This window comes from Hemitrygon akajei, chromosome 2 (assembly GCF_048418815.1).
Source record: "Hemitrygon akajei chromosome 2, sHemAka1.3, whole genome shotgun sequence".
Lineage (NCBI taxonomy): Eukaryota > Metazoa > Chordata > Chondrichthyes > Myliobatiformes > Dasyatidae > Hemitrygon > Hemitrygon akajei.
Genome location: NC_133125.1, coordinates 37,373,851 through 37,397,376, shown reverse-complemented (window position 1 = coordinate 37,397,376; position 23,526 = coordinate 37,373,851). Strand labels below are relative to the sequence as shown.

Sequence of the window (23,526 nt, the reverse complement as noted above, 5' to 3'; positions counted from 1 at the left end):
CTTAATAGCAATGGTCTCTTTCTACTTCAAAGAACACCCTCCCCCCGCTGCACAAAGATAAATTTCACAAATTTGCACAAAGTTAAACCTCTGACACTTATGGACTGACCTGCATTGTTAATTTCCTATACCTACTGTACATTTCCCAACATTTAGGAACTAAGAGCTGGGACTTAGGAGACAAACATATTAAATTAACCTATTTTGATGGAAGTCTTACCACTCAGATGCTGGATCTTAAGTGGAAGACAGTCTAGGCTGTAAAATAACAGATTATTATTGATTTTTTAAGATAGGGGCTCAAGAGTAAAAACAGTTCTCTGACAGAAACCAGAAATATATTGAGTACCACTACTTTGCATAATTGTTCTGTATATTGCCTTGCACTGTACTGTTGCTATAAAACAACAAACTTCATGACACAGAAAACTACAGTAGAGAAACCGGCCCTTCAGCCCATGCAGTCCACGCCAAACCATTTAAACTATCTCATCCCATTAACCTACACCCGGACAAGAGACCTCCATATGCTTCTCATCCACATACTTATCCCAACTTCTCTTGAAAGTTGAAATCAAAATCGCATCCACCACTTGTGATGGCAGCTTGCTCCACACTCTCACCATTCTGAGTGAAGTTTCCCCTCATGTTCCTCTTAAACGTTTCACCTTTAACACATGACCTCTAGTTGTAGTCTCACCAAACCTCAGTGGAATAGGCATGCTTGCATTTACCCTACCAAGGAATAAAGTCGTAACCTAATCTTTCCTTATAACTCATCCTCCAGTCCCATCAATTTTCTCTGCACTTCTTCAATCTTATTTACATCTTTTCTGTAGGTAGTGACCAAAATTACACACAATACTTCAAATTAGGCCTCACCAATGCCTTCTACAACTTCAACAAAACATCCCAACACCGCACTCCTTGGTGCCTTACCGCTCACTGTGTAAAACCTACCTTGGTTGGTCCTTGCAAAGTGCAACACAACACTTACCTGCATTAAATTCCATCTGCCATTTTCAACCCATTTTTCCACCTGGTCCAAATCCTGCGGTGAGCTTTGATTGTCTTCCTAGCTGTACACTATACACCCAATCTTTATATCATCCATAAATTTGCTGATTCAGTTAACCACATTACCTTCCAGATCATTGATATAGATGACAAACAACAACGGACCCAGCACCAATCCCTGCAGGAGTCCATTCATCACAGGCCTCCAGTCAGAGAGGCAACATCTACTACCACTCTTTGCTTCTCCCACAAAGGCAATACCTAATCCAATTTACAACCTCATCTTGGGTACAAGCAACTGAACCTTCTTGACCAACCTCCTCTGCAGGACCTTGTCAAATGCATTGTGGAAGTCCACGTAGACAACATCTACTGCCTTACCTTCATTAACTTTCCCGTTAACTTCTTGAAAAAACTCTACAAGACACAACCTACCATTTACAAACCCATACTGACTATCTCTAATCAATCCTTGTCTATCCAAATAATCATTTATCCAGACTCTTAGAATACCTTCCAATAACTTTCCAACTACTGAGTTCAGGCTCACAGGCCTACAAATTCCTAGTTTATTCTTACAGCCTTTCTTAAACAGCAGAATAACATTAGCTGTCCCTCTAATCCTGGTATCTCACCTGTTGCTAAGGATGATTTAAATATCTCTGCTAGGGCCCCTGCAATTTATGCATTCGCCTCCCACTGAGTCTGAGGGAACATCTTGTCAGGCCCTGGGCATTTGTCCACCCTGATTTGTCTCAAGACAGTATACACCTCCTCCTTTATAATCTGTACAGCGTTCAGGACCTAGCTGCTGCTTTGTCTCACTTCGAGACTCTGTGTCCATCTCCTGAGTAAATACAGATGCAAAAAATCCATTTAAGATCTCCCCCATCTCTTGACTCCAGGGTCTCAGTAATAATAAACCTGATTATGATTCTAGAAAGACCTATTAGAGCCAAGGCAAATGGTTTTTGAAATGGAACTGTATAAATATTTGAAAAGTCAACTATTTAATGCAAATTCAGACATTTCAATTAGAAACTAAAACTAGTAACAACTGGATAAACCAAATAACAATATTTGCTAAAATTCTTCAATTGTATCAACTTCTTTTTCCCTTTTGCACAATTTATGTCTTTTGCACATTGGCTGTTTATCTATCCTTTCAGGTGCAGTCTTTCACTGATTCTATTATGCTTCTTGGCTTTACTGGGTATGTCCACAAGAAAATCAAACTCAGGACTGTATATGATGATGTATATGTACTTAGATTATAAATTTACTTTGAACTTAAACTTTACGGAACAAAGCATTCCTTAATAAACAAATGATGGTGCAATTTTGACATGATATTGTGAATGTGAATCGACAAATTAATCATTTAAACAATACTACATTCACATGACACATTTTTAATATTTCATTACAAAAATTCCTGAGGGGAATAAAAATGCCTATTTTAATTGGAAAATAAAAGTAATTACCTATACGAATAGTTGCTTTTCCTTTTAAACCATGTCCCAGCATTATCGTTTTCCTTCTTTGCTTTTGTTTAGCATGTTCTCTGGAGGATGCTAGATTCAGCCATTTGTACTAGTTTTCAAAAGACAAATGTAATATTCATAATGTAATTATTTCATGATCGCTAAATTAACATCTATTCAACAAGCACAGTTCTAATACAAAATGCTGGAGCAAATTCATTTTTAAAAAGAAATTGTATAAAAGATATGACTTTAACTCAAGTCATATTCATTCATTACCCTTGAGTTTCTTGGTTCCACAAATTTTACCAAATGGAAGTTCTCATCCTTTTATCTATCCTCTATTGCCTTACACTTCCTTATCTATGCAACATCTCAAGCCCAACAATTCAGACCTACTGTCATTCATCTGGGCAGGTACAGTGAAGTAACACAGATCAAAAGACAAACAATTTTGAATTGAATTCACTTCATTAAGCTCCCTAACCTTAGTTCACTTGTTGTGCTTCTGGAAAAGTGCACAAGGTTAACAATCAGAACAGAAAAATAACAATATTTCACCATGAAAAAAGCTGATATATCATTTCCCAAGTAGTTGACACATTAATGTTCTAATGAGGTTTCTAGTTCAAAATATTCTGGAAACTTCAAAGAAAGCCAACAAAAGGCACCCTTAATCAGCAAACTTTCCAAAGAAATTTCATAGGAGTTTCAATAAATTAACACCTATCCATATATCAAGTCTGAGAATCAGGACGGGAGTGCTGTGGGAGCCATTTTGATTTCTTCTTCTCATTGGGGTTAAGAGAGACGGGACTGCGCAGGCGTGTGATATCGGGAACTGAAGCATGGAAGGTTTAAAAGGAACATAGCCTTATACAGCGGGCCATGTAGTTTGCCAGCAGCAGAGTGAGTCGGGAGCAGAGTGAAGGCTTAAGGGCTTTGGCTCAATGGGCTTAGGTGGAAACAGGCGAGGGAAGGTAGTTCTAGTTTTCAATTTTTCCTGTTATTTGAGGAAAGGGGGAATTATGAGTGTGAGGGCAGTCTGCTGTTCTCGGTGTCCAATGTGGGAGGTCCTGGAGTCTCCTAGCCTGCCAGACATCCATATCTGTGCCAGGTGCTCCTGCAGCTCCTAAGGCACCATGTTAGGAAACTGCAGCTGCAGCTTGATGACCTTTGTCTGCTCAGAGAGAGTGAGGAGTTGATAGAGAGGAGTTACAGGCAGGTGGTCACACCAGGGCCACAGGAGGCAGACAAGTGCGTGACGGTTAGGAGAGGGAAGGGGAAGAGTCAGGCATTAGAGAGTACCCCAGTGGCTGTACCCCTTGACAATAAGTACTCCTGTTTGAGTACTGTTGGGGGTGGGGGGGGGGACAGTCTACTTGGGGGAAGCAACAGTGGCCATGCCTCCAGCACAGAGTCAGGCCCTGTAGCTCAGAAGGGTAGGGAAAGGAAGAGAAAGGCAGTAGTAATAGGGGACTCGATAATTAGGGGATCAGATAGGCGATTCTGTGGACGCAGTCAGGAGACCCGGATGGTCTCTGCAAGCGTAAGTAGTACAACTGTGCCAACACCTCTTCTCTTACCACCATTCAGGGCCCCAAACAGTCCTTCTAAGTGAGGCAACACTTCACTTGAGAGTCTGTTGGGGTCATCTATTGCATCCGGTGCTCCCGGTGCGGCCTCCTCTACAATCAGCGAGACCCGACGCAGATTGGGGGACCGCTTCGTCGAGCACCTCCGTTCCGTCTGCCACAACAGACAGGATCTCCCGGTTGCCACCCACTTCAACTCTGTTTCACATTCCCATTCAGATATGTCCATACATGGTCTCCTCTACTGCCATGATGATGCCAAACTCAGGTTGGAGGAACAACACCTCATATACCATCTGGGTAGTCTCCAGCCCCTTGGTATGAACACCGAATTGTCCAACTTCCGCTAATCCCCTCCCTCTCCCTTCCCCCATCCCACTTTCACTCTGCCTCCTCTTCCAGCTGCCCATCACCTCTCTCATGATTCTGCCGCCTTCTACTTCCCATTGTGCTTTCCCCTTACATTCCTTCTGCACCTTTCCTGCCTATCTCCTCCCTGCTTCCCCTCCCCCACCCCTTGATCTTTCCTCTGATTCGTTTTTCACCTGGCACCATCCCCCTTCCCCCACCTTTTTATAGGGCCACTGCTCCCTCCTTCTTCAGTCCTGACAAAGGGTCTCAGACCGAAACGTTGACTGCTTGTTTCAATGGATGCTGCCCGATCTGCTGAGTTCCTCCAGCTTGTTTATACATGTTGATTTGACCACAGCATCTGCAGTGAACTTTGTGTTAGACATGGATGGTAGTTTGCCTCCCTGGTGCCAGGGTCCAGGATGTTTTTGATCGCGTCCAAGATATCCTGAAGTGGGAGGGTGAGGAGCCAGAGGTCATGGTACATATAGCTACCAATGACATAGGTAGGAAAAGGGAAGAGGCCCTGAAAGAAGAATATAGGGAGTTATGAAGGGAGTTGAGAAGAAGGACCACAAAGGTAGTAATCTCGGGATTACTGCCTGTGCCACGCGACAGTGAGAGTAGGAATGGAATGAGGTGGAGGATAAATGCGTGGCAGAGGGATTGGAGCAAGGGGCAGGGATTCAAGTTTCTGGATCATTGGGACCTCTTTTGGGGCAGGTGTGACCTGTACAAAAAGGATGGGTTGCACTTGAATCCAAGGGGGACCAATATCCTGGCAGGGAGATTTGCTAAGGCTACTGGGGAGACTTTAAACTAGAATGGTTGGGGGTGGGAATCAAATTGAAGAGACTAGGAGAGAGGAGGTTAGTTCACAAATAGAGAAAGCTTGTAGACTGCGTGAGGGAGGATAGGCAGGTGATAGAGAAGGGAAGCACTCAGACCGAAGATTTAGGGGAGAAGGAAGAAAAAGAAGATAGTAAAGTTGTTTACACCGTTAGGGATAAAGAGGTGGAGACAGTAAAGTTCTTTGTACTGTTAGAGATAAACAGAGAGGAAGAGGTGGAGAATTTCTTAAATGCATTTATTTTAATGCTAGGAGCATTGTAAGAAAAGTGGATGAGCTTAGAACATGGATTGATACCTGGAAATATGATGTTGTAGCTATTAGTGAAACATGGTTGCAGGAGGGGTGTGATTGGCAACTAAATATTCCTGGATTTCATTGCTTCAGGTGTGATAGAATCGGAAGGGCAAGAGGGGGAGGTGTTGCATTGCCTGTCTGAGAAAATATTACAGCGGTGCTCTGGCAGGATAGATTAGAGGGCTCGTCTAGGGAGACTATTTGGGTGGAATTGAGGAATGGGAAAGGTGTAGTAAAACTTATGGGGGTGTATTATAGACCACCTAATGGGGAGCAAGAATTGGAGGAGCAAATTTGTAAGGAGATAGCAGATATTTGTAGTAAGCACAAGGTTGAAGATTTTAATTTTCCACACATAGACTGGGAAGCCCATACTGGAAAAGGGCTGGATGGTTTGGAGTTTGTAAAATGTGTGCAGGATAGTTTTTTTGCAGCAATACATAGAGGTACAAACTAGAGAAGGGGCAGGGTTGGATCTCCTGTTAGGGAATGAAATAGGTCAGGTGACGGAGGTATGTGTTGGGAAGCACTTTGGGTCCAGTGATCATAATGCTATTAGTTTCAATATAAATATGGAGAAGGATAGGTCTGGACCCAGGGCTGAGATTTTTGATTGGAGAAAGGCTAACTTTAAGGAGATGCGAAAAGATTTAGGAGTGGATTGGGACAATTTGTTTTATAGGAAGGATGTAATAGAGAAATGGAGGTCATTTAAAGGTGAAATTTTGAGGGTATAGAGTCTTTTATGTTCCTGTTAGGTTGAAAGGAAAGGTTAAAAGTTTGAGCAAGCCATGGTTTTCTAGGGATATTGGAAACTTGGTTCGGAAAAAGAGAGAGATCTACAATAAATATAGGCAGCATGGAGTAAACGAGGTGCTCGAGGAATATAAAGAATCTAAAAAGAATCTTAAGAAAATAGAAAAGCTAAGATACAAGGTTGCTTTGACAAGTAAGGTGAAAATAAATTCAAAGGGTTTCTACAGTTATATTAATAGCAAAAGGATAGTGAGGGATAAAATTGGTCCCTTAGAGAATCAGAGTGGACAGCTATGTGTGGAGCCAAAAGAGATGGGGGAGATTTTGAACAATTTCTTTTCTTTGGAATTCACTAAGGAAAAGGATATTGAATTGTGTGAGGTAAGGGAAACAAGTAGGGAAGTTATGGAAACTAGATGATTAAAGCAGAGGAAGTACTGGTGCTTTTAAAGAATGTAAAGTGGATAAGTCTCCGGGTCCTGACAGGATATTCCCCAGGACCTTGAGGGAAGTTAGTGTAGAAATAGCAGGGGCTCTGACAGAAATATTTCAAATGTCATTAGAAACGGGGATGGTGCCGGAGGATTGGCGTATTGCTCATGTGGTTCCATTGTTTAAAAAGGGTTCTAAGAGTAAACCTAGTAATTATCCACCTGTAAGTTTGACGTCAGTGGTGGGTAAATTAATGGAAAGTTTTCTTAGAGATGGTATATATAATTATCTGGATAGACAGGGTCCGATTAGGAACCGTCAACATGGATTTGTGCGTGGAAGGTCATGTTTGACAAATCTTATTGAATTTTTTGAAGAGGTTACTAGGAAAGTTGATGAGGGTAAAGCAGTGGATGTTGTCTATATGGACTTCAGTAAGGTCTTTGACAAGGTTCCACATGGAAGATTAGTTAGGAAGGTTCAATCGTTAGGCATTAATATTGAAGTAGTAAAATGGATTCAACAGTGGCTGGATGGGAGATGCCAGAGAGCAGTGATGGATAATTAACACAAAGTACGCTGCAGATGCTGTGGTCAAATCAAGACATACAAAAAAGCAGGATGAACGCAGCAGGTCGGGCAGCATCTGTTGAAAGAAGCAGTCAACGTTTCGGGTCGAGACCCTTCGTCAGGACTAAAGAAAGAGGGGGCAGGGGCACTATAAAGAAGGTGAGGGGGAGGGTGGAAAACCAATCAGAGGAAAGATCAAGGGGTGGGGGAGGGGATAGGCAGGAGAGGTGAAGAAGGAATCTGAGGGGAAAGCACTATGGGTAGTAGAAGAAGGCAGAGTCATGAGAGGTGATAGGCAGCTAGAAGAGGAGACAGAGTGAAGGTGGGATTGGGGAAGGGAGAGGGAGGGAATTATCGGAAGTTGGAGAATTCGATGTTCATATGAGACGGTATATGAGATGTTGTTCCTCCAACCGAATAATTGTTTGTCAGGTTGGATGCCGGTGACTAGTGGTATGCCTCAGGGATCTGTATTGGGTCCAATGTTGCTTGTCATATACATTAATGATCTGGATGATGGGGTGGTAAATTGGATTAGTAAGTATGCAGATGATACTAAGATAGGTGGCGTTGTGGATAATGAAGTAGGTTTTCAAAGTTTGCAGAGAGATTTAGGCCAGTTAGTAGAGTGGGCTGAAAGATGGCAGATGGAGTTTAATGCTGATAAGTGTGAGGTGCTACATTTTGGTAGGACTAATCAAATTAGGACATACATGGTAAATGGTAGGGCATTGAGGAATGCAGTAGAACAGAGTGATCTAGGAATAATGGTGCATAGTTCCCTGAAGGTGGAATCTCATGTGGATATGGTGGTGAAGAAAGCTTTTGGTATGCTGCCCTTTATAAATCAGATGTAATGTTAAAATTGTACAAGGCATTGGTAAGGCCAAATTTGGAGTAATGTTTACAGTTCTGGTCACCGAATTATCGGAAAGATGTCAACAAAATAGAGAGAGTACAGAGGAGATTTACTAGAATGTTACCTGGGTTTCAGCACCTAAGTTACAGAGAAAGGTTGAACAAGTTCGGTCTTTATTCTTTGGAGCGTAGAAGGTTGAGGAGGGACTTGACAGAGGTATTTAAAATTGAGGGGGATAGAGTTGACATGGATAGGCTTTTTCCATTGAGAGTAGGGGAGATTCAAACAAGAGGACATGAGTTGAGAGTTAAGGGGCAAAAGTTTAGGGGTAACACGAGGGGGAACTTCTCTACTCAGAGAGTGGTAGCTGTGTGGAACGAGCCTCCAGTAGAAGTGGTAGAGGAAGGTTTGATATTGTCATTTTAAAAAAATTGGATAGGTATATGGACAGGAAAGGAATGGAGTGTTATGGGTTATGAGTGCAGGTCGGTGGGACTAGGTGAGAGTAAGCATTCGGCATGGACCAGAAGGGCCGAGATGGCCTGATTCCATGCTGTAAGTGTTATATGGTTATATGTGAGTGGATGATTTCAGGTTTGGTTAAAGAGGCTGATTTTAAAAGACCATTTCAAATAATATTAGAAAGACTAATGAGCTTTGAAGGAAATTACAGAGCTTGATTGTTGAATACTGTAGAGAAGATGCAGAAGTGGAAGGAGAAGCCATTACTCATAACTTTCTAATTTTGACTAGATATATTAAATCATAACCAGGCAAAGTAATGGAGGTTAGGAAGCTCTTGAAAATCTGGAGACATCATGAACATGTTTACCTAAAGCCCTGCATCATACAATGACTAGAAAAATGCTGAGAAGGCTGCAGCTGAAGCCTCAAAGAAACTTTACTCTCCTTCCTAAATATGGTCCTTGGGCCATTTTCTGGGCACAGGTCCACAGGGCTAACGATATCAATCATATCCTCTGGGTCCAGCTATGCTTGGCACTACAATAAAGACTGCACTTGGCATCAGCAGCAAAGCATGCAGTTCTGTCTTCAGGGAAATGTCTACGACCAGCTCTTTGTCTAACTTAAGCTCTAGATACCACATACCGATGCATAGAGGTCTTGCTTCAAACCATGCTCATATCATTGAATAACACTAAAATCAATTAGTTATGTTACAGTGAAGAGACTGGAGCACCATACAGCCAAGCCTATTAATGGATAGCACTGGGTTATAGCTGAGTATAAATCGTTATGATAACTTGACTAATTCTACAACAGATTTAACAATAAATTTCTAATTTTAGTCCCGCTTTGCTATGCAGACACATTCGAGACCTACACTGTCCATAATGTCAGACCACAATCCAACATGCTATTCTGATGAAGGGTCATTAATATGAAACATTCTTCAGTCCATATTTGCAGTTTCACCAAATGAGTATCACCAGCATTTTCTGTTTTGTTTTTTTTATTTCAAATTTCCAGCTATTTTAGAATTTTTTTTAAAATTGTGTACAGTCAGCCCTCCTTATCCGCGGGGGATTGGTTCCGGAACCCCCCGTAGATTCCAAAAAACACGGATGCTCGAGTCCCTTATTTAACCTGTATCAATGTGGTGGACTTTAGGACCTGGCGCAGCTCTGAATCTGCAGTGTTTCTGTTCACGAAAATAATCACGATCACGATTGAAAATAAAGTGTAAGTAATAAAGCGATCAGAAAGAGGTGAAACACCTTTGGTCATTGGAAAAGCATTAGACTACAGTCGGTCAACGATCGGAACAATTTTAATGGAGCATGTGAAAGGCCCTGCCCCAATGAAAGCTACAATTATTATTAAGCAACTCAGTGGTTTAATTATTGAAATAGATATAAGTTTTTTATATGCATAGAAAGGTAAAATATATACTGTATACTAAATCAAATGTTTTACTAACTGAGCTACATAATACTGGATGTACCTGCTCGGACTTAAAGATGGACTCAGGAACGGAACTCGTTCATAACCTGGGGACTGCCTGTACTTTTAAATCATCTCTAGATTACTCATAATACCTAACACAATGTAAATGCTATGTAAATAGTTGTTATACTGTATTGCTTAGGGAAAAATGACAAGAAAAAAGTCTGTACACGCTCAAACAACGAGTGCTGGAGAGAGAACTTCCGGGTTTTCCTGATCAGTGGTTGGTTGAATCCGCGCATGTGGAACCCGCAGATAAAGAGGGCCGACTGTAATTATAAATTCAAATACTTCTTTTCAAGAGGTATCATAGTCATAATATGACACACCAGATCATCACTGGTGCAGCCAATTGGTTTTAGAAGTCACACAATTAGTTAAATGGAGACCACCATGTGCAGTCAAGGTGTCTCAATTGATTAGAGTAAAAATACACCTGTATTTGGAAGGTCCAACTGCTGGTGAGTCAGTATCTTGGCAAAAACTACACCATGAAGACAAAAGAACACTCCAAGCAACTCCACAAAAAGGTCATTGAGAAGCACAGGTCAGGAGATGAACACAAGAAAATGTCCAATGTCCAAGGCTCTAATTGCTGCTAAAGGTGCATCGACTAATTACTGACTTGAAGGGGGTGAGTAATTATGCAATCAATTATTTTGTATTTTAATATTTGTAATGAAGTTAGATTACTTTGTAGAGATGTTTTCATTTTGACACAGAAGTATTTTTTTCTCTCTGTTAATCAGTGTGAAAAAAGCCAAATTAAATGTTGTAAAACAATAAAACATGAAAACTTCCGTGGGGGGGGGGGGTGAATACTTTCTATTGGCACTGTATACTATGGGGCTTGCAAGAGCCTTATCCACAATAATTCATTCTTTTGTTACACATTCTTCCTTCTACTAATTCTGCCAATAAAATTAAACTAATCAATACATCTCTATTTTAAGTGCAAAAAAATTTTAAGTACAAAGTAATTTTAAGAACAAAAAATTTAAATACATACGATTTTAAATACAAAAATTTTTACATAAAAATAAATACAAATCTTCATAATGTGCCTTCCTATTCTGACATGTTTAAAGGCTCTTAATTATATATCCTTAATCATATATTCCATCAACTAACTGGGCATCGGATGCCTCGAAGTGCCATTTTCTGCACTCAAAATCCATTTACCCTACTTAAACATATTTTCATCCACTTCCTATCTCAAATGTACTTGCAGTTTTTTAATTCTTGTTAAACTACAACCATTTCCCTTCCCTTCCTCTGACCTTAAGATGGTAATTCCACTAACAATTTTGTTACAGAATTTGCAAGTAGGACTACATACTAAACAATAAAATGAAGGCCTGAAATAACACAAAGCAGGCAAAGTAGATTTGAAACCCTTGGATAAAGAAGTACCGTAGATTCCGGATTTTAAGCCGCTACTTTTTTCCCACATTTTGAACAGCTTTGAACTTTGCGGCCTTTAATCCAGAGCGGCTAATACATGATTTTTTTCATGCCGCCTCGTAAACATTTTGCCTCGTAACAGTAGACCAATAAAATTGATGAGTAGTTCACAGAGGTCCAATGAAATTGTACGATAAATCAAGCGCACTTTCACAATTAAATTATTGTAAATCAGTCATTTGTACTCACCCTCATCAACATGGAAAACACTCCAAGCATTGTGCTGCCTTATGGCAGTTACTTAGTTTATAATATTTTCGCTTAGTAATTCATTTTCTAGTTAAAGTTAGAAGAGTTTTAACTATATTTGTTTTCTGTACTACATCGCGGGATGCTATGACGTCACACCCGGTTTCGCGGTGTCTTGTGGGAAAATGCCGGTTTGCGATGAAACGGGACGGAGGGAGGGAGCGCATTACGCGAGCGGCTTTGGATCTGAGCGAAAACGCTGCTTTTAAGTTAAAGGTGATCAATAACTTTTCCTGGTAGGCTGCAGTATATATATTTTTTACCAGTCGTTAGGAGATATTGGAATGTTGTTCAGTAAAGAAGTATACGCAACGTATATTTAAAAGTAGCCGCGTTACGGGCACGGTTCGAAAAAAAGCATTTGCAATATGTATTTGTTTTTGTTACCATATGGATTTAATTAAAAGTTAAAAAAATCCTCACGTGTAATATCTTTCTGTGTAAATATCTCATATTACAACGTGGGACACCTGCGGCCGAAAATCCGGTGCGGCCTAAAATCCGGTGCGGCCTTTACAATTAAAAAATTGATTTTATTTCTAAAATTAGAGCCAGCGGCTTTTAATCAGGTGCGCTCTGTAGTCCGGAATCTACGGTACATGATCTGACATGGACCTAATATGGTCAAGAAACAAACGAGGCTTAAATTAGAGCCTTGACAGGGAGCAATGTAGTAATGCTGAGGAACAATTTTTGCAAAATACACTAACCACTGAATTAATGAAGAAGCACAATTTCTAAGGGATTAATGGGAAGACTATGATCTGAACCATAACTGCCATTCATCACTAACTTGTGCATGAATAACAGAAGTGAGACAAATTAAGACAAATCAGATATAAACTTTAAATGTATTAATGAAAGCAGCAAGAGAGAATACTCACTTCCATCTCATTCCTGAATCAATCTTTTGCCTCTACAACTTTTAAACAATCAATTTGAAACTTTCTGGTTTAGTTTTACAACCATCTCAGAGTGCTGTTCAACCAATACATGCATGGTCTTATATACTGAATAACACTTAAAAATAATGCAATTGTAATGATGATATTTAATTAGCCATCATAATGCAGTTTTCCACTGCATAGGGTTAATGTTAGATTTATTTTGGGCAAAAATGTTACCTCTGAGTTTGTTCCATTTCCATTCAGCATTATTCTTTCAATAATGGATTTTATTAAGGACTGATCTAGAAGGATTAAAAAAAGATTAATGACAGTTAATGAAGCTTACAAAATTTACACATTAACCAAAGGTTCATCTAAGCAAATTTTCACAGTAGTTTTTCTCTTAAATATACAAATCAGTTTCTTCATTGATCACGTAATGAAGTGAGTTCATATACTGTTCACTTGTTTTCAAGACTTGGTTTAGAATTTATTTAAACAAATGGACTTAATTATATCCCTCCTGACCTTAATTTTTTAAAAAAACATCATAAAATTAGTTTGAACCACCTATCAGTCTAATTGTACAACCTATTAAACTTATAGAACCCAGTACAATTAACCTTTGTTAAACTTTCAGATGTTTTAAGTGCTGAGCACACAAGGGGACAGTCAGGAATTTGGCACTGAACATGCTGGTAGAGTAGGGTAACCATTGGTAAAAAGCAATCTTAGAGGTTCAACAAATTGCTCTGCCTGCATGCATCTTTAGATCAGATTACATCAGAGCATGCAACTTCCAATATTTAAATTGATTGATTATTGTCACGTGTCAAGGTACAGAGCAAAGCTGTATTTTGTACTCCAGCCACACAGCTCATTGCATAATAGTGCATTGGAAAAGCAAATACAGAATGAAATGCAACACGAGTGAATCTGCAGAAGCTTGAAATAAATGAAAACACAAAATGCTGGCAGAACTCAGCAGGCCAGACAGCATCTATGGGAGGAGGTAGTGACGACGTTTCAGGCCGAAACATCGTCACTACCTCCTCCCATAGATGCTGTCTGGCCTGCTGAGTTCTGCCAGCATTTTGTGTTTACAGAATGACATGTTAGTTACAGAAAAAGTGCAGTGCAGGCAGTTAATAAGGTACAAGACCACAATGAGGCAGATTGTAAAGCTGAAAAGGGCTCATCTTATCATGCAATCTCTCGCCTCATTGACAGTAGATGTTGTTCTCGAGCTTGGTGATACACACTTTCAGAAACAGTGTAGAAATTAGCACCATTAGCTGCCACACAAGATATCTGAAAGAGTTTAAGCAACCTATTCAAGTTTAACAATGGGAGAAAACTAAAAACTAGAATTAAGTCATTTTCTTCATCTCTTTTCCAAAGACCCAGTATTCATTTCTGCTTTTTCTCCCAATCCATTATTCCACATTTAACCAGATGGTGGTGATTTTTTGGAATTTGTTACCACAGGTAGCTGTGGAGGCCAGGTCTTTGGGTGTATTTAAGGCAGAGCTTGATAGGTTCTTGATTGGACATAGCATGAAAGGTTATGGGGAGAAGGCCAGGGAGTGGGGCTGAGAAGAGGAAAAAAGATCAGCCATTATTGAATGGTGGAGCGGACTCAATGGGCCAAATGGCCCATTTCTGTTCCTATGTTTTATGGTCTTATATTACTCAGGTTGATACCAAGCCCATCCAATATTTTACTCTACCTTACACTGAAGCACCCTGGAATTTCAGATACTTTCCAAAGATTTCAGAAATTCATTTTAACATCCAATTTGGTGCAAACACAAGAAAATCAAATAAATACTTCCAATTTTTAATAATTAAAATTTTCTATTAACCCCACAGGTCTTCATAAACAAACAAGAGAAAAGCTGCAGATGCTGGAAATCCAAGCAAGACTTAATCCTGATGAAGGGTTTTGGCCTGAAATGTTGACTGTACTCTCTTCCATAAATGCTGCATGGCCTGCTGAGTTTCTCCAGCATTGTGTGTGTTGCTAGGGCTTCATAAATATTAGTTGTACTAATACTCTCTTAGTACTTATCAGTCAGTTTACCAGGTCCTTCAATTCAAATATTCCAGGCCAACGAAGATGCTCCATCCAAGCTCATCTCATTTGCCCAACTGTCTTTTTAAAGTTGTTGTCCTAGCTGCCTAAACCAATCCTCTGACAGCTCATTCCACATACACCTGTTGTGTAAAACATTGCCCCTCAGGTTGCTATTAAATCTTCCTCCTCTCACCTTGAATGCACGTCTTCTAAATCTTGATTTCTCAACAGTAGGAAAAGACCGCTCACCCATTTCCCCCTCATGATTGAATACATTTCAGTACGATTATTTTTCAGTCTCCACTACTCAAAGGACTAAAGATCTATCCTGTCCAACCTCTCCCTGTAACTCAGCTCCTTAAGTGCTCGCAGCATTCTTGTAAATCTATTTTGTATTGTTTCCAGTTCAATAATATCTTTCCTATAGCAGGGAACACAATACACCAAGTGCAGCCTCAGAAGTGACCTGTACAACTGCACCATAACCTCCCAACTTTTATGATCAACACCCTGACTAATGAGAGCAACACTATCTATCTGTGACCACTTTCAGGGAACCAAAGGTCCATCTGCTCGACAACACTTCCCAGGGCCCTGCTTCTCATTGTGAAAGTTCTACCTGGATTTGACTTTAAAAAATACAACATCTCATATTTATTTGAATTAAACTCTATTTGCCATTCCTTGACCCACCTACCCAGCTTATCAAGAATCCACTGGAATTTTTGAAAACTGTTTTCATTGTCTTCTACACCACCCATTTCAGTTTCTGGAATGGCTTGAGAGGACTGGATAATTACAAATGTCATACCACTCTTTAATAAAGGAGAGAAATAAAAGAAGGGAAATTATAGGCCAGTTTGCCTGATGTCATAAGTTGCCAAGATGTTAAAGTACTATTAAGGATGAGGTTTTGTGGTACTTCGAAGCATATGATAAAACAGGCCTAAGGCAGCATAGTTTCCTCAAGGGGGAATCTTGCTTAATCTATTGGAATTCTTTGAAGAAATAACAGGCAAGATAAATGGAGTCAGTGGATATTGTTTACTTAGATTTTCTAAAGGCCTTTGACAAGGTAGCACACAAGACTGCTAAACAAGATAAGAATCGATTGTTATTACAGAAAAGATAATACAGGTTGAGAAACTTTTATCCAAAATGCTTGGGGCTGGAAGTGTTTCGGATTTTGGTTTACATGAGATAGTTTGGGATTGCCATCAATTCCGACTCTAAATTCACGCAGTTTTTGTCTTACACTTGTTCATCCCACAGTAAAAATTATGACATACCATTAATATAATGACAACATAATGTGTGCAGGGTAACAAAAGCAGCATTGGGAGAAATACCTAAATCGGCTGTTGAATAACAACAACAAACAATGGCAGGCTTTTATTCTCCACCTATGATGCATGTTGTGATTAAAAGATTACAGTACACCATACTTGTATTTCACTTTTATTTAGGTTTCTTTAAAGATGTAAAAATAATCAGCATTGTAGACTTGTTCTAGTGTTAAGATTTTCATCAGTGACGATCTCCACAAACTCAACAAATTTCTCTGCAGCTTTGCGATCAGCAGATGCTTTTTCTTCAAAATATTTTACATTTTAAAAAATTGAATGCCATGCCTTTTTTTAAATTTCTGCAACCAGCCTGCTGAATATTCACGATTACCTGCAATTTTCAGTTCGTCATGATAAATCTTTGTTTAATGATCAGCGTACTGTTAAGCAGCACATTAACTCTGACGACAATGAATCCATTCTTTCAATACATGATTGAGATCTTAATTTTTCACTTTATGCAGTTTTTCTGTTTTCCATTGACTTCTGTTCATTATGTATGTGAGGTCACCTCTCAGAACTGTCTATGGTGTGCAAAAACCTGTGTGTCATCTAGTAACCTTCCCAGTAGTTGGTGGAATTTTCTATTTGTGATGTCACATCATTGTTCAAAAAAAAAATTGGATTTTGGAGGTTTTTGGATTTAGAAATTTCAGTTAAGAGGTACTCAACTTGTAGCATGGACAGACTGGCTGACTGGCAGGAGGCAAACAGTGGTAATAAAGGGGCCTTTCCTAGTTGGGTGCCGGTGACTAGTGATATTCTACAGGGGTCAATGTAATCTGGATGATGGAATTGATGGGTTTGTTGCCAAGTTTGCAAACAACACAAAGAAAGGTGGAGGGGCAGGTAGTGTTGGAGGAAGTAGTGAGTCTGCAGATTAGGAGAATGGGAATACAGTATAAGGAAGTGTAGGGTCACAGATTGAGAAAAAAATTAAAGGCACAAACTATTTTCTAAATGGGGAGCAAATTCAGAAATCAGAGGTGCAAAGGGACTTGGGAATCCAAGTGCAGGATTCCCTAAAAGTTAACTTTGCAGGTTGAGTGGGTAAATAAGGAAGGCAAATGGAATTTAAGCATTCATTTTGAGAGGACCAGAATATAAAAAGGATGTAATGCTGAGGCTATATAGATAGATACTTCATTGATCCCAAGGGAAATTAGTGTCACAATAGCATTATAAATGCTATATATAGCAATACAGATATACAAACAGTAGAAGAGAAGCAAGAAATAATTAAACAAAAATTACCTCAAACAGTCTAACAGGAAGAGGTCATTACTTCCCCAGCTACAGGTTGACTCATTGTAAAGCCTAATGGCCGAGGGCAAGAATGACCTCATAGAGCGCTCTTTGGAGCAGCGCCGTTGTCTTAGTCTAGTACTAAAAGTGCTCCTCTGTTCAGCCAAGTTGATATGCAGAGGGCAAAAAACATTATCCAGAATTGCCAGGATTTTCCATAGGGACCTTTGTTCTACCACAGCCTCCAGTGTGCCCAGCTTGACTCCGATAACAGAGCCAGCCTTTCTAATCAGTTTATTGAGCCTGTTGGCATCACCCATGCTGATGCTATTGCCCCAGCACATCGCTACATAGAAGATTGTACTGGCAACAACAGACTGGTAGAACATGTGAACAAGAACCCTATATATCCAAAGGACCTCATTCACCTCAGGAAGTAAAGACGACTCTGACCCTTCTTGTTGCTGCTCCACTCAAGTCTGAACCAATAAAACATTCATCAGACCACAATGTCAGTATTGTGAGCATTTTTTGCTGTCTTGTCTAAGAAATGTGCTGGCATTGGACAGGGTCTAGAGTACGTTCATGAGAATGATGCTGGGAATGCAAGGGTTAATGTACAAGAAGTGTGATTGTTCTGGGCCCATACTCACTACAGTTTAGAAGAATGAGGATCTCATTGAAACCTTTTGAATACTGAACAGCCTAGACAGAGATGACATGGAGAGGAGATTTCTAATAATGGACAGTCTTGGGCAAAAAGGCACAGGCTCAGAATACAAGAATGCATCTTTGGAATAGATATGAGTGGTAATTTCTTGGCCAGAAGGTGGTGAATCGGTGGAATTCATTGCCACAGATAGCTGTGGAGACCAAGTAATTGGGTGTATTTATAGCAGACATTGATTGGTCCTGAACAAATGGCAGAGCAGACTTATTGGGCTTAATGGCCTAATTTTGCTCCTATGTGTTACGGTTTTCAATAAAGGGATCTTTGCTACCCTCTAGTCTAATGGCACCTCACCCATGCTTAACAATAACGTAAATATCTCAGCCAGGATTACCACAATTTGGTCTCTAGCCTCCCACGATATCCTTGGGTATACCCTGGAGATTTGACTATTTCACACATTTTCAGACATTCAGCACCGCCTGTTATAATGTGGAATAGCCCCAAGATCTTCCCATTTAATTTCCTCATTCTGAAGTCTGAATGTCTTCCTCCACAATAAAAAAAAATGAACTGACAGAATTAGTTGATATTTACAATAGTGTTGCCTAAAAATTAAAGAGATAATAGATTTATGAATGGAAATACAGTGGTGCTAGAAAATTTGTGAACCGTGTAGAATTCTCTCTATTTCTGCATAAATACGAGCTAAAATGTGATCAGATCTTGACACAAATCTGAAAACTAGATAAAGAGAACCAAATTAAATAAATAACACAAAAAACTTTATACTTGTTTATTTACTGAGAAAAATGATCCAATATCATATGTATTTGTTGGAAAAAGTATGTCAACCTCTGGGTAATGACTTCTACAAAAGCTATTTGGAGTCAGGTGTTCTAATCAATGAGATGAGATTAGAGGTGTGGGTTGTATAGGTGCCCTGCCCTATAAAAACAAAAACACACAAAGTCAGGTTACTGACAAAGCCTGCTCTTTTCAAGAAAGATCTGTTTATGCGCACCATGCCTTGATCAAAACAACTTTCAGATGACGCAAGAAGCAGAACTGTAGAGACGTATGATGCTGGAAAAGGCTATAAATGTCATAAGGTGGGCGTTGGGAATGGACCCAAAGCAAAACACAGACACTGAAATACTAGGGATCTGGTGTGTCAGAAAGCAAGGGAAGTGGGGGAGAAACAATGCCGGACAAGACTAGGATACAGGGCCTGGGCTAGGTCTAGACTAGGAAAGAGGGACCTGGATGAGGAACTAGGAACAGGGAACTAGGAACCTGGACAAGGAATGGAACCTCCTTGGAGCCTTGGACACGGACCGGATCCTCCTCGGAGCCTTGGACACGGACCGGATCCTCCTCGGAGCCTTGGGCACGGACCGGATCCTCCTCGGAGCCTTGGACACGGACTGACAAACAATGACAGTCCATTCGAGTAGTGGCAAACGGCTTGCCTACTGAGCCTTGGACTCGAGCACGGTAACACTGAACAGAGCCGGGACCCCTCCTTGGGAACAGGACATAGGGTTGGGGCTTACACAGAGTCAAGACCCCTCCTTGGGAACAGGACATAGAGTCGGGGCTTACACAGAGTCAAGACCCCTCCTTGGGAACAGGACATAGAGTCGGGGCTTACACAGAGTCAAGACCCCTCCTTGGGAACAGGACATAGAGTCGGGGCTTACACAGAGTCAAGACCCCTCCTTGGGAACAGGACATAGAGTCGGGGCTTACACAGAGTCAAGACCCCTCCTTGGGAACAGGACGTAGGGCCTGGACTCATACACGGACACTAAACACGGGGACGCAAAGAGACAGTTCCTGCTCAACGATAGTTCCTTCTGTTGGCGTGGCGAGGTCTCACTCCAGTGGCTAAACTTGATGGCGATACAGGCGAGGTTGCAGGCAAGGCTTCAGGCGTGCGTTGCCCACAGAGGCGAGGACAGGATACTGACAAGACGAACCCCACAGAGGCGAGGACAGGATACTGACAAGACGAACCCCACAGAGGCGAGGACAGGATACTGACAAGACGAACCGGCACCTACACTTGAACCCAGGGCACTTATATTCCCGGCCCCAAGATGAGAATCAGGTGCCTATGATTAAGCCCAAATGAAACAAGGGACAGCCGGAAGACCCAGAGTCTGGAGTCCACGGACCGGACCATGACAATAAATGCATTTCTAAAGACTTAAGTATTAATCAGTCTACAGTACAAGAAATTGTCTACAAATGGAGGAAATACAGCACTATTGCTACTCTCCCTAGGAATGGGCATCCTACAAAGATCACACCAAAAGCATGCAACACCCTGGGAAAGGTTTCACTCTAATGAACATGCCACTGTAACTGGGTGGCATGTTCACATAGAAGTTAGCATAAGACTATTACAAGCTTGCAACTTGGGTTCAATTCCCACTACTGTCTGTAAAGAGTTCATATGTACTCCCGGTGACGGCGTGGGTTTCTTCCGTGTGCTCCAATTTCCTCTTACATTCCAAAAATATATAGTTTAGTAATTCATTGGTCACATGGGTGTAATTAGACAGCTTGGATTTGTGGGAAGGGCTGTATCTCTGAACAAAACTGTGATAAGCCTGGTTGAATTCCTCAATCCTCTCTATGAATCTATACATTCAAAAGGTATCACATAAAACATTGACAAAATGAAAACCATTTAAGGGGCAAAGATAACATGAACAACAAAAATACATTTTACAAAGCAAGACCTTGACAAATCGTTTTTTTCAGTATCTTGTGCTACTCCCACTGGAAAGATGTTGGGACCAATATCTGATGATTGGTTAAGAGAGATCATTTTAAAGTATGTAAGTGAGATAAAACTTGGAAAAAAAAGAGCAAGGAAAATATGAGTAGATTTTGATATACAATGACAGAATGGTTAAAAGTAGCTACAAATGGCAGATGAAACCAAATGCAGATAAATACAGGTTTTTATGTTGGTAGGAAGAATGTGTGATTAACACTGAACATGTATATACATGAAAATCTTCAAAGGATTGAGAATAAGTTTCTTCAAGACACATAGAATCATTGTCCTTACAAATTCAGATAAAAGGACAAAAAGAAATCATGATAAATACAAAGTATTTCAAGGGGCATTGCATTCAATTCTCAGCAATGGTTTTAGGATGAGTGTGTAAAATGGAAAGATTTAAATTATGCACAGAACCTGTATCAATTAAGGTTGCTGTCCAACAAAAAAAAAAGAATGGAACCAGGAAATTTGATGAAGTTGTTTAATGTTATGTATTTGTAAACCAAGCAATTGAAAAACAAGCAATTCACAACCAGAATGATAGCACATGGAAAAGCATTAAAGCAAGTTATTAAAATCTGGAATGCACCGACCAAAAGGATGAAGGAGACAGCACCAACAATAACTTCCACAGAAAACTGGATAAATGCCCAAGAGAAAATATTTATTTGGCCGTGAAGGAAACCAATGGGTATTTAACTAAGTGTAAAACTCCACTAAATTGTTAGCGCAGATACAATATGCCAAGTGGCCATTTATGCCACAATTCTAACAATGAATAGGGAGGACATGGAGAGATGAGGCAAATTTTAAGTACAGCAGCCAAATGGTTTCAGCAAAGAAGAGGTGCCATCAATTTTCTTCCTTTGTAACAATCAGAAGTCATCACTTATAACATCTTAAGGAGTTCTAATGGAGACTGCTAATCACACTAATTATATACTCTGCAAGTAATGCCATTAGTGTCATGTGTATAATCTACATTATGATGGCCTAATAGCTATACAAAGATTAGTGGTTGAATCTGCACTTCAATTTCAACACCACTGAACATATAACAAAAATACTCCAGCATCCAGCAATAGTTAGGGGGAATGAAAACAGTTTTTTCCTCCCCTCCAGTTTCAACAAATGATCTGAAACATTTCTCTCATTGGTGACTACAGCATTAAAATAGCACTGAGTCCACAAGCTAACTGCATAACAGTTTGATCAGAGTATAGTAAAACTTCAATAACCAACATACTCGAGGTTGATTATACTGATCAAGCAGATTTCTACAGTTATTGAATGTTGTTCTAATTAATACTCTGAAAAGATTTCGATTCCATTTTTAAAAAGGTCTTTCACATTAAAATTTCCAGCAAATTCATTATGTTCAAGGAAGAGTGAGAAGCAGGAACCTGTCTGTCACAGCAAGCCTGGGAAGCAGGGACCGAGAAAGCTTAAATGGAGAGTAGAAATCAGCGCCCAAAGAGCAAGATCCTGACCCATTAGATTTTCCAAACAAATAAACAGTGGATCACCAGAGTTTTACTGCAGCTTTGTAGGTCATCTCCTAGCAAGAGAAATTCTTCTAGGTGGCAACAGATCATACAAAAACACAATCGGACAGTACCTGTCAGTGTATGTGTAAGGTGTGAAGTGTAAGCGTAAAGTGGTAGTACAGGTGAAGATGGGTGCTGAGGGGCTGTGGAGAGGAGCTGCTGATGTGGGCGAATGGTTAGGAATCTGAATCAGATCATCAGAAGCAGTTTTTGGCCCTTCACACTTCTTTGTACATAGGTGGAAACTGTGAATTTAATAGTGCTTACACAGTAAAAAAAAAGGTTTTTCATGGGAAAATTTTTCATTTTTAAGGATTGTGTTTGTTAATTACATCATTGGTAGGAACTGTTTATAATGATACTCACATTTTAAATATTAATCATATAATAAGCTTTCTGTGAACTTTTATATGCACCTAAGTTTTTCTTCTGCTTACTGGTCCCACAATGTGAAAAATTATAATGGCAGTATTTATCCTAAGCTGTGACATTTCAATGAAATTCTTAATTTCCCCATCAGATGGCACTGCAATCATTGAAGTGAGTTTGAAGTTCATTTACTTACCTGCTATTGAAACATAACAGGACCCTCAACACAATTCAAACTTAGAAATAGATCCAAAACAAAAATAAAAGAATGTCTGGAAGTGCCATTTGAGCTGCATGAATTATAATGATATACACAAACCAACAAACTGCTGCCACAAATTATGCTATGTGAACTGTGACTTCAGCAGTTCAGAAAAAAAATCAGTAGTGAGTTCTCTGATCTTGCTTCAAATTCAAAAGCAGACAATTAGTACCGTAGATGTCGGATTATAAGCCGCTACTTTTTTCCCACATTTTGAACAGCTTTGAACACTGCGGCCTTTACTACGGTGCGGCTAATCCATGATTTTTTTTCATGCCGCCAAAAACATTTTGCCTCGTAACAGTAGACCAATAAAATTGATGAGTAGTTCACAGAGGTCCAATGAAATTGTACGATAAATCAAGCGCACTTTCACAATTAAATTATTGTAAATCAGTCATTTGTACTCACCCTCATCAACATGGAAAACA

At 40.0% G+C, this 23,526-nt stretch overlaps 1 protein-coding gene across 4 annotated transcripts in view; it reads right to left on the bottom strand.

Moving 5' to 3' along the window:
- Positions 1-23,526, bottom strand: part of cep78 (centrosomal protein 78) — a 117,442-nt gene that overhangs the window by 48,209 nt on the left and 45,707 nt on the right. For all 4 annotated transcript variants that reach the window (XM_073070405.1, XM_073070422.1, XM_073070414.1 and 1 more), the window contains 2 exons: positions 13,017-13,081; positions 2,502-2,610 (listed from right to left, as the gene is read on the bottom strand). In XM_073070405.1, the coding sequence (XP_072926506.1) occupies positions 2,502-2,610; positions 13,017-13,081 (174 nt within the window). The remainder of the gene's footprint in view (positions 1-2,501; positions 2,611-13,016; positions 13,082-23,526) is intronic.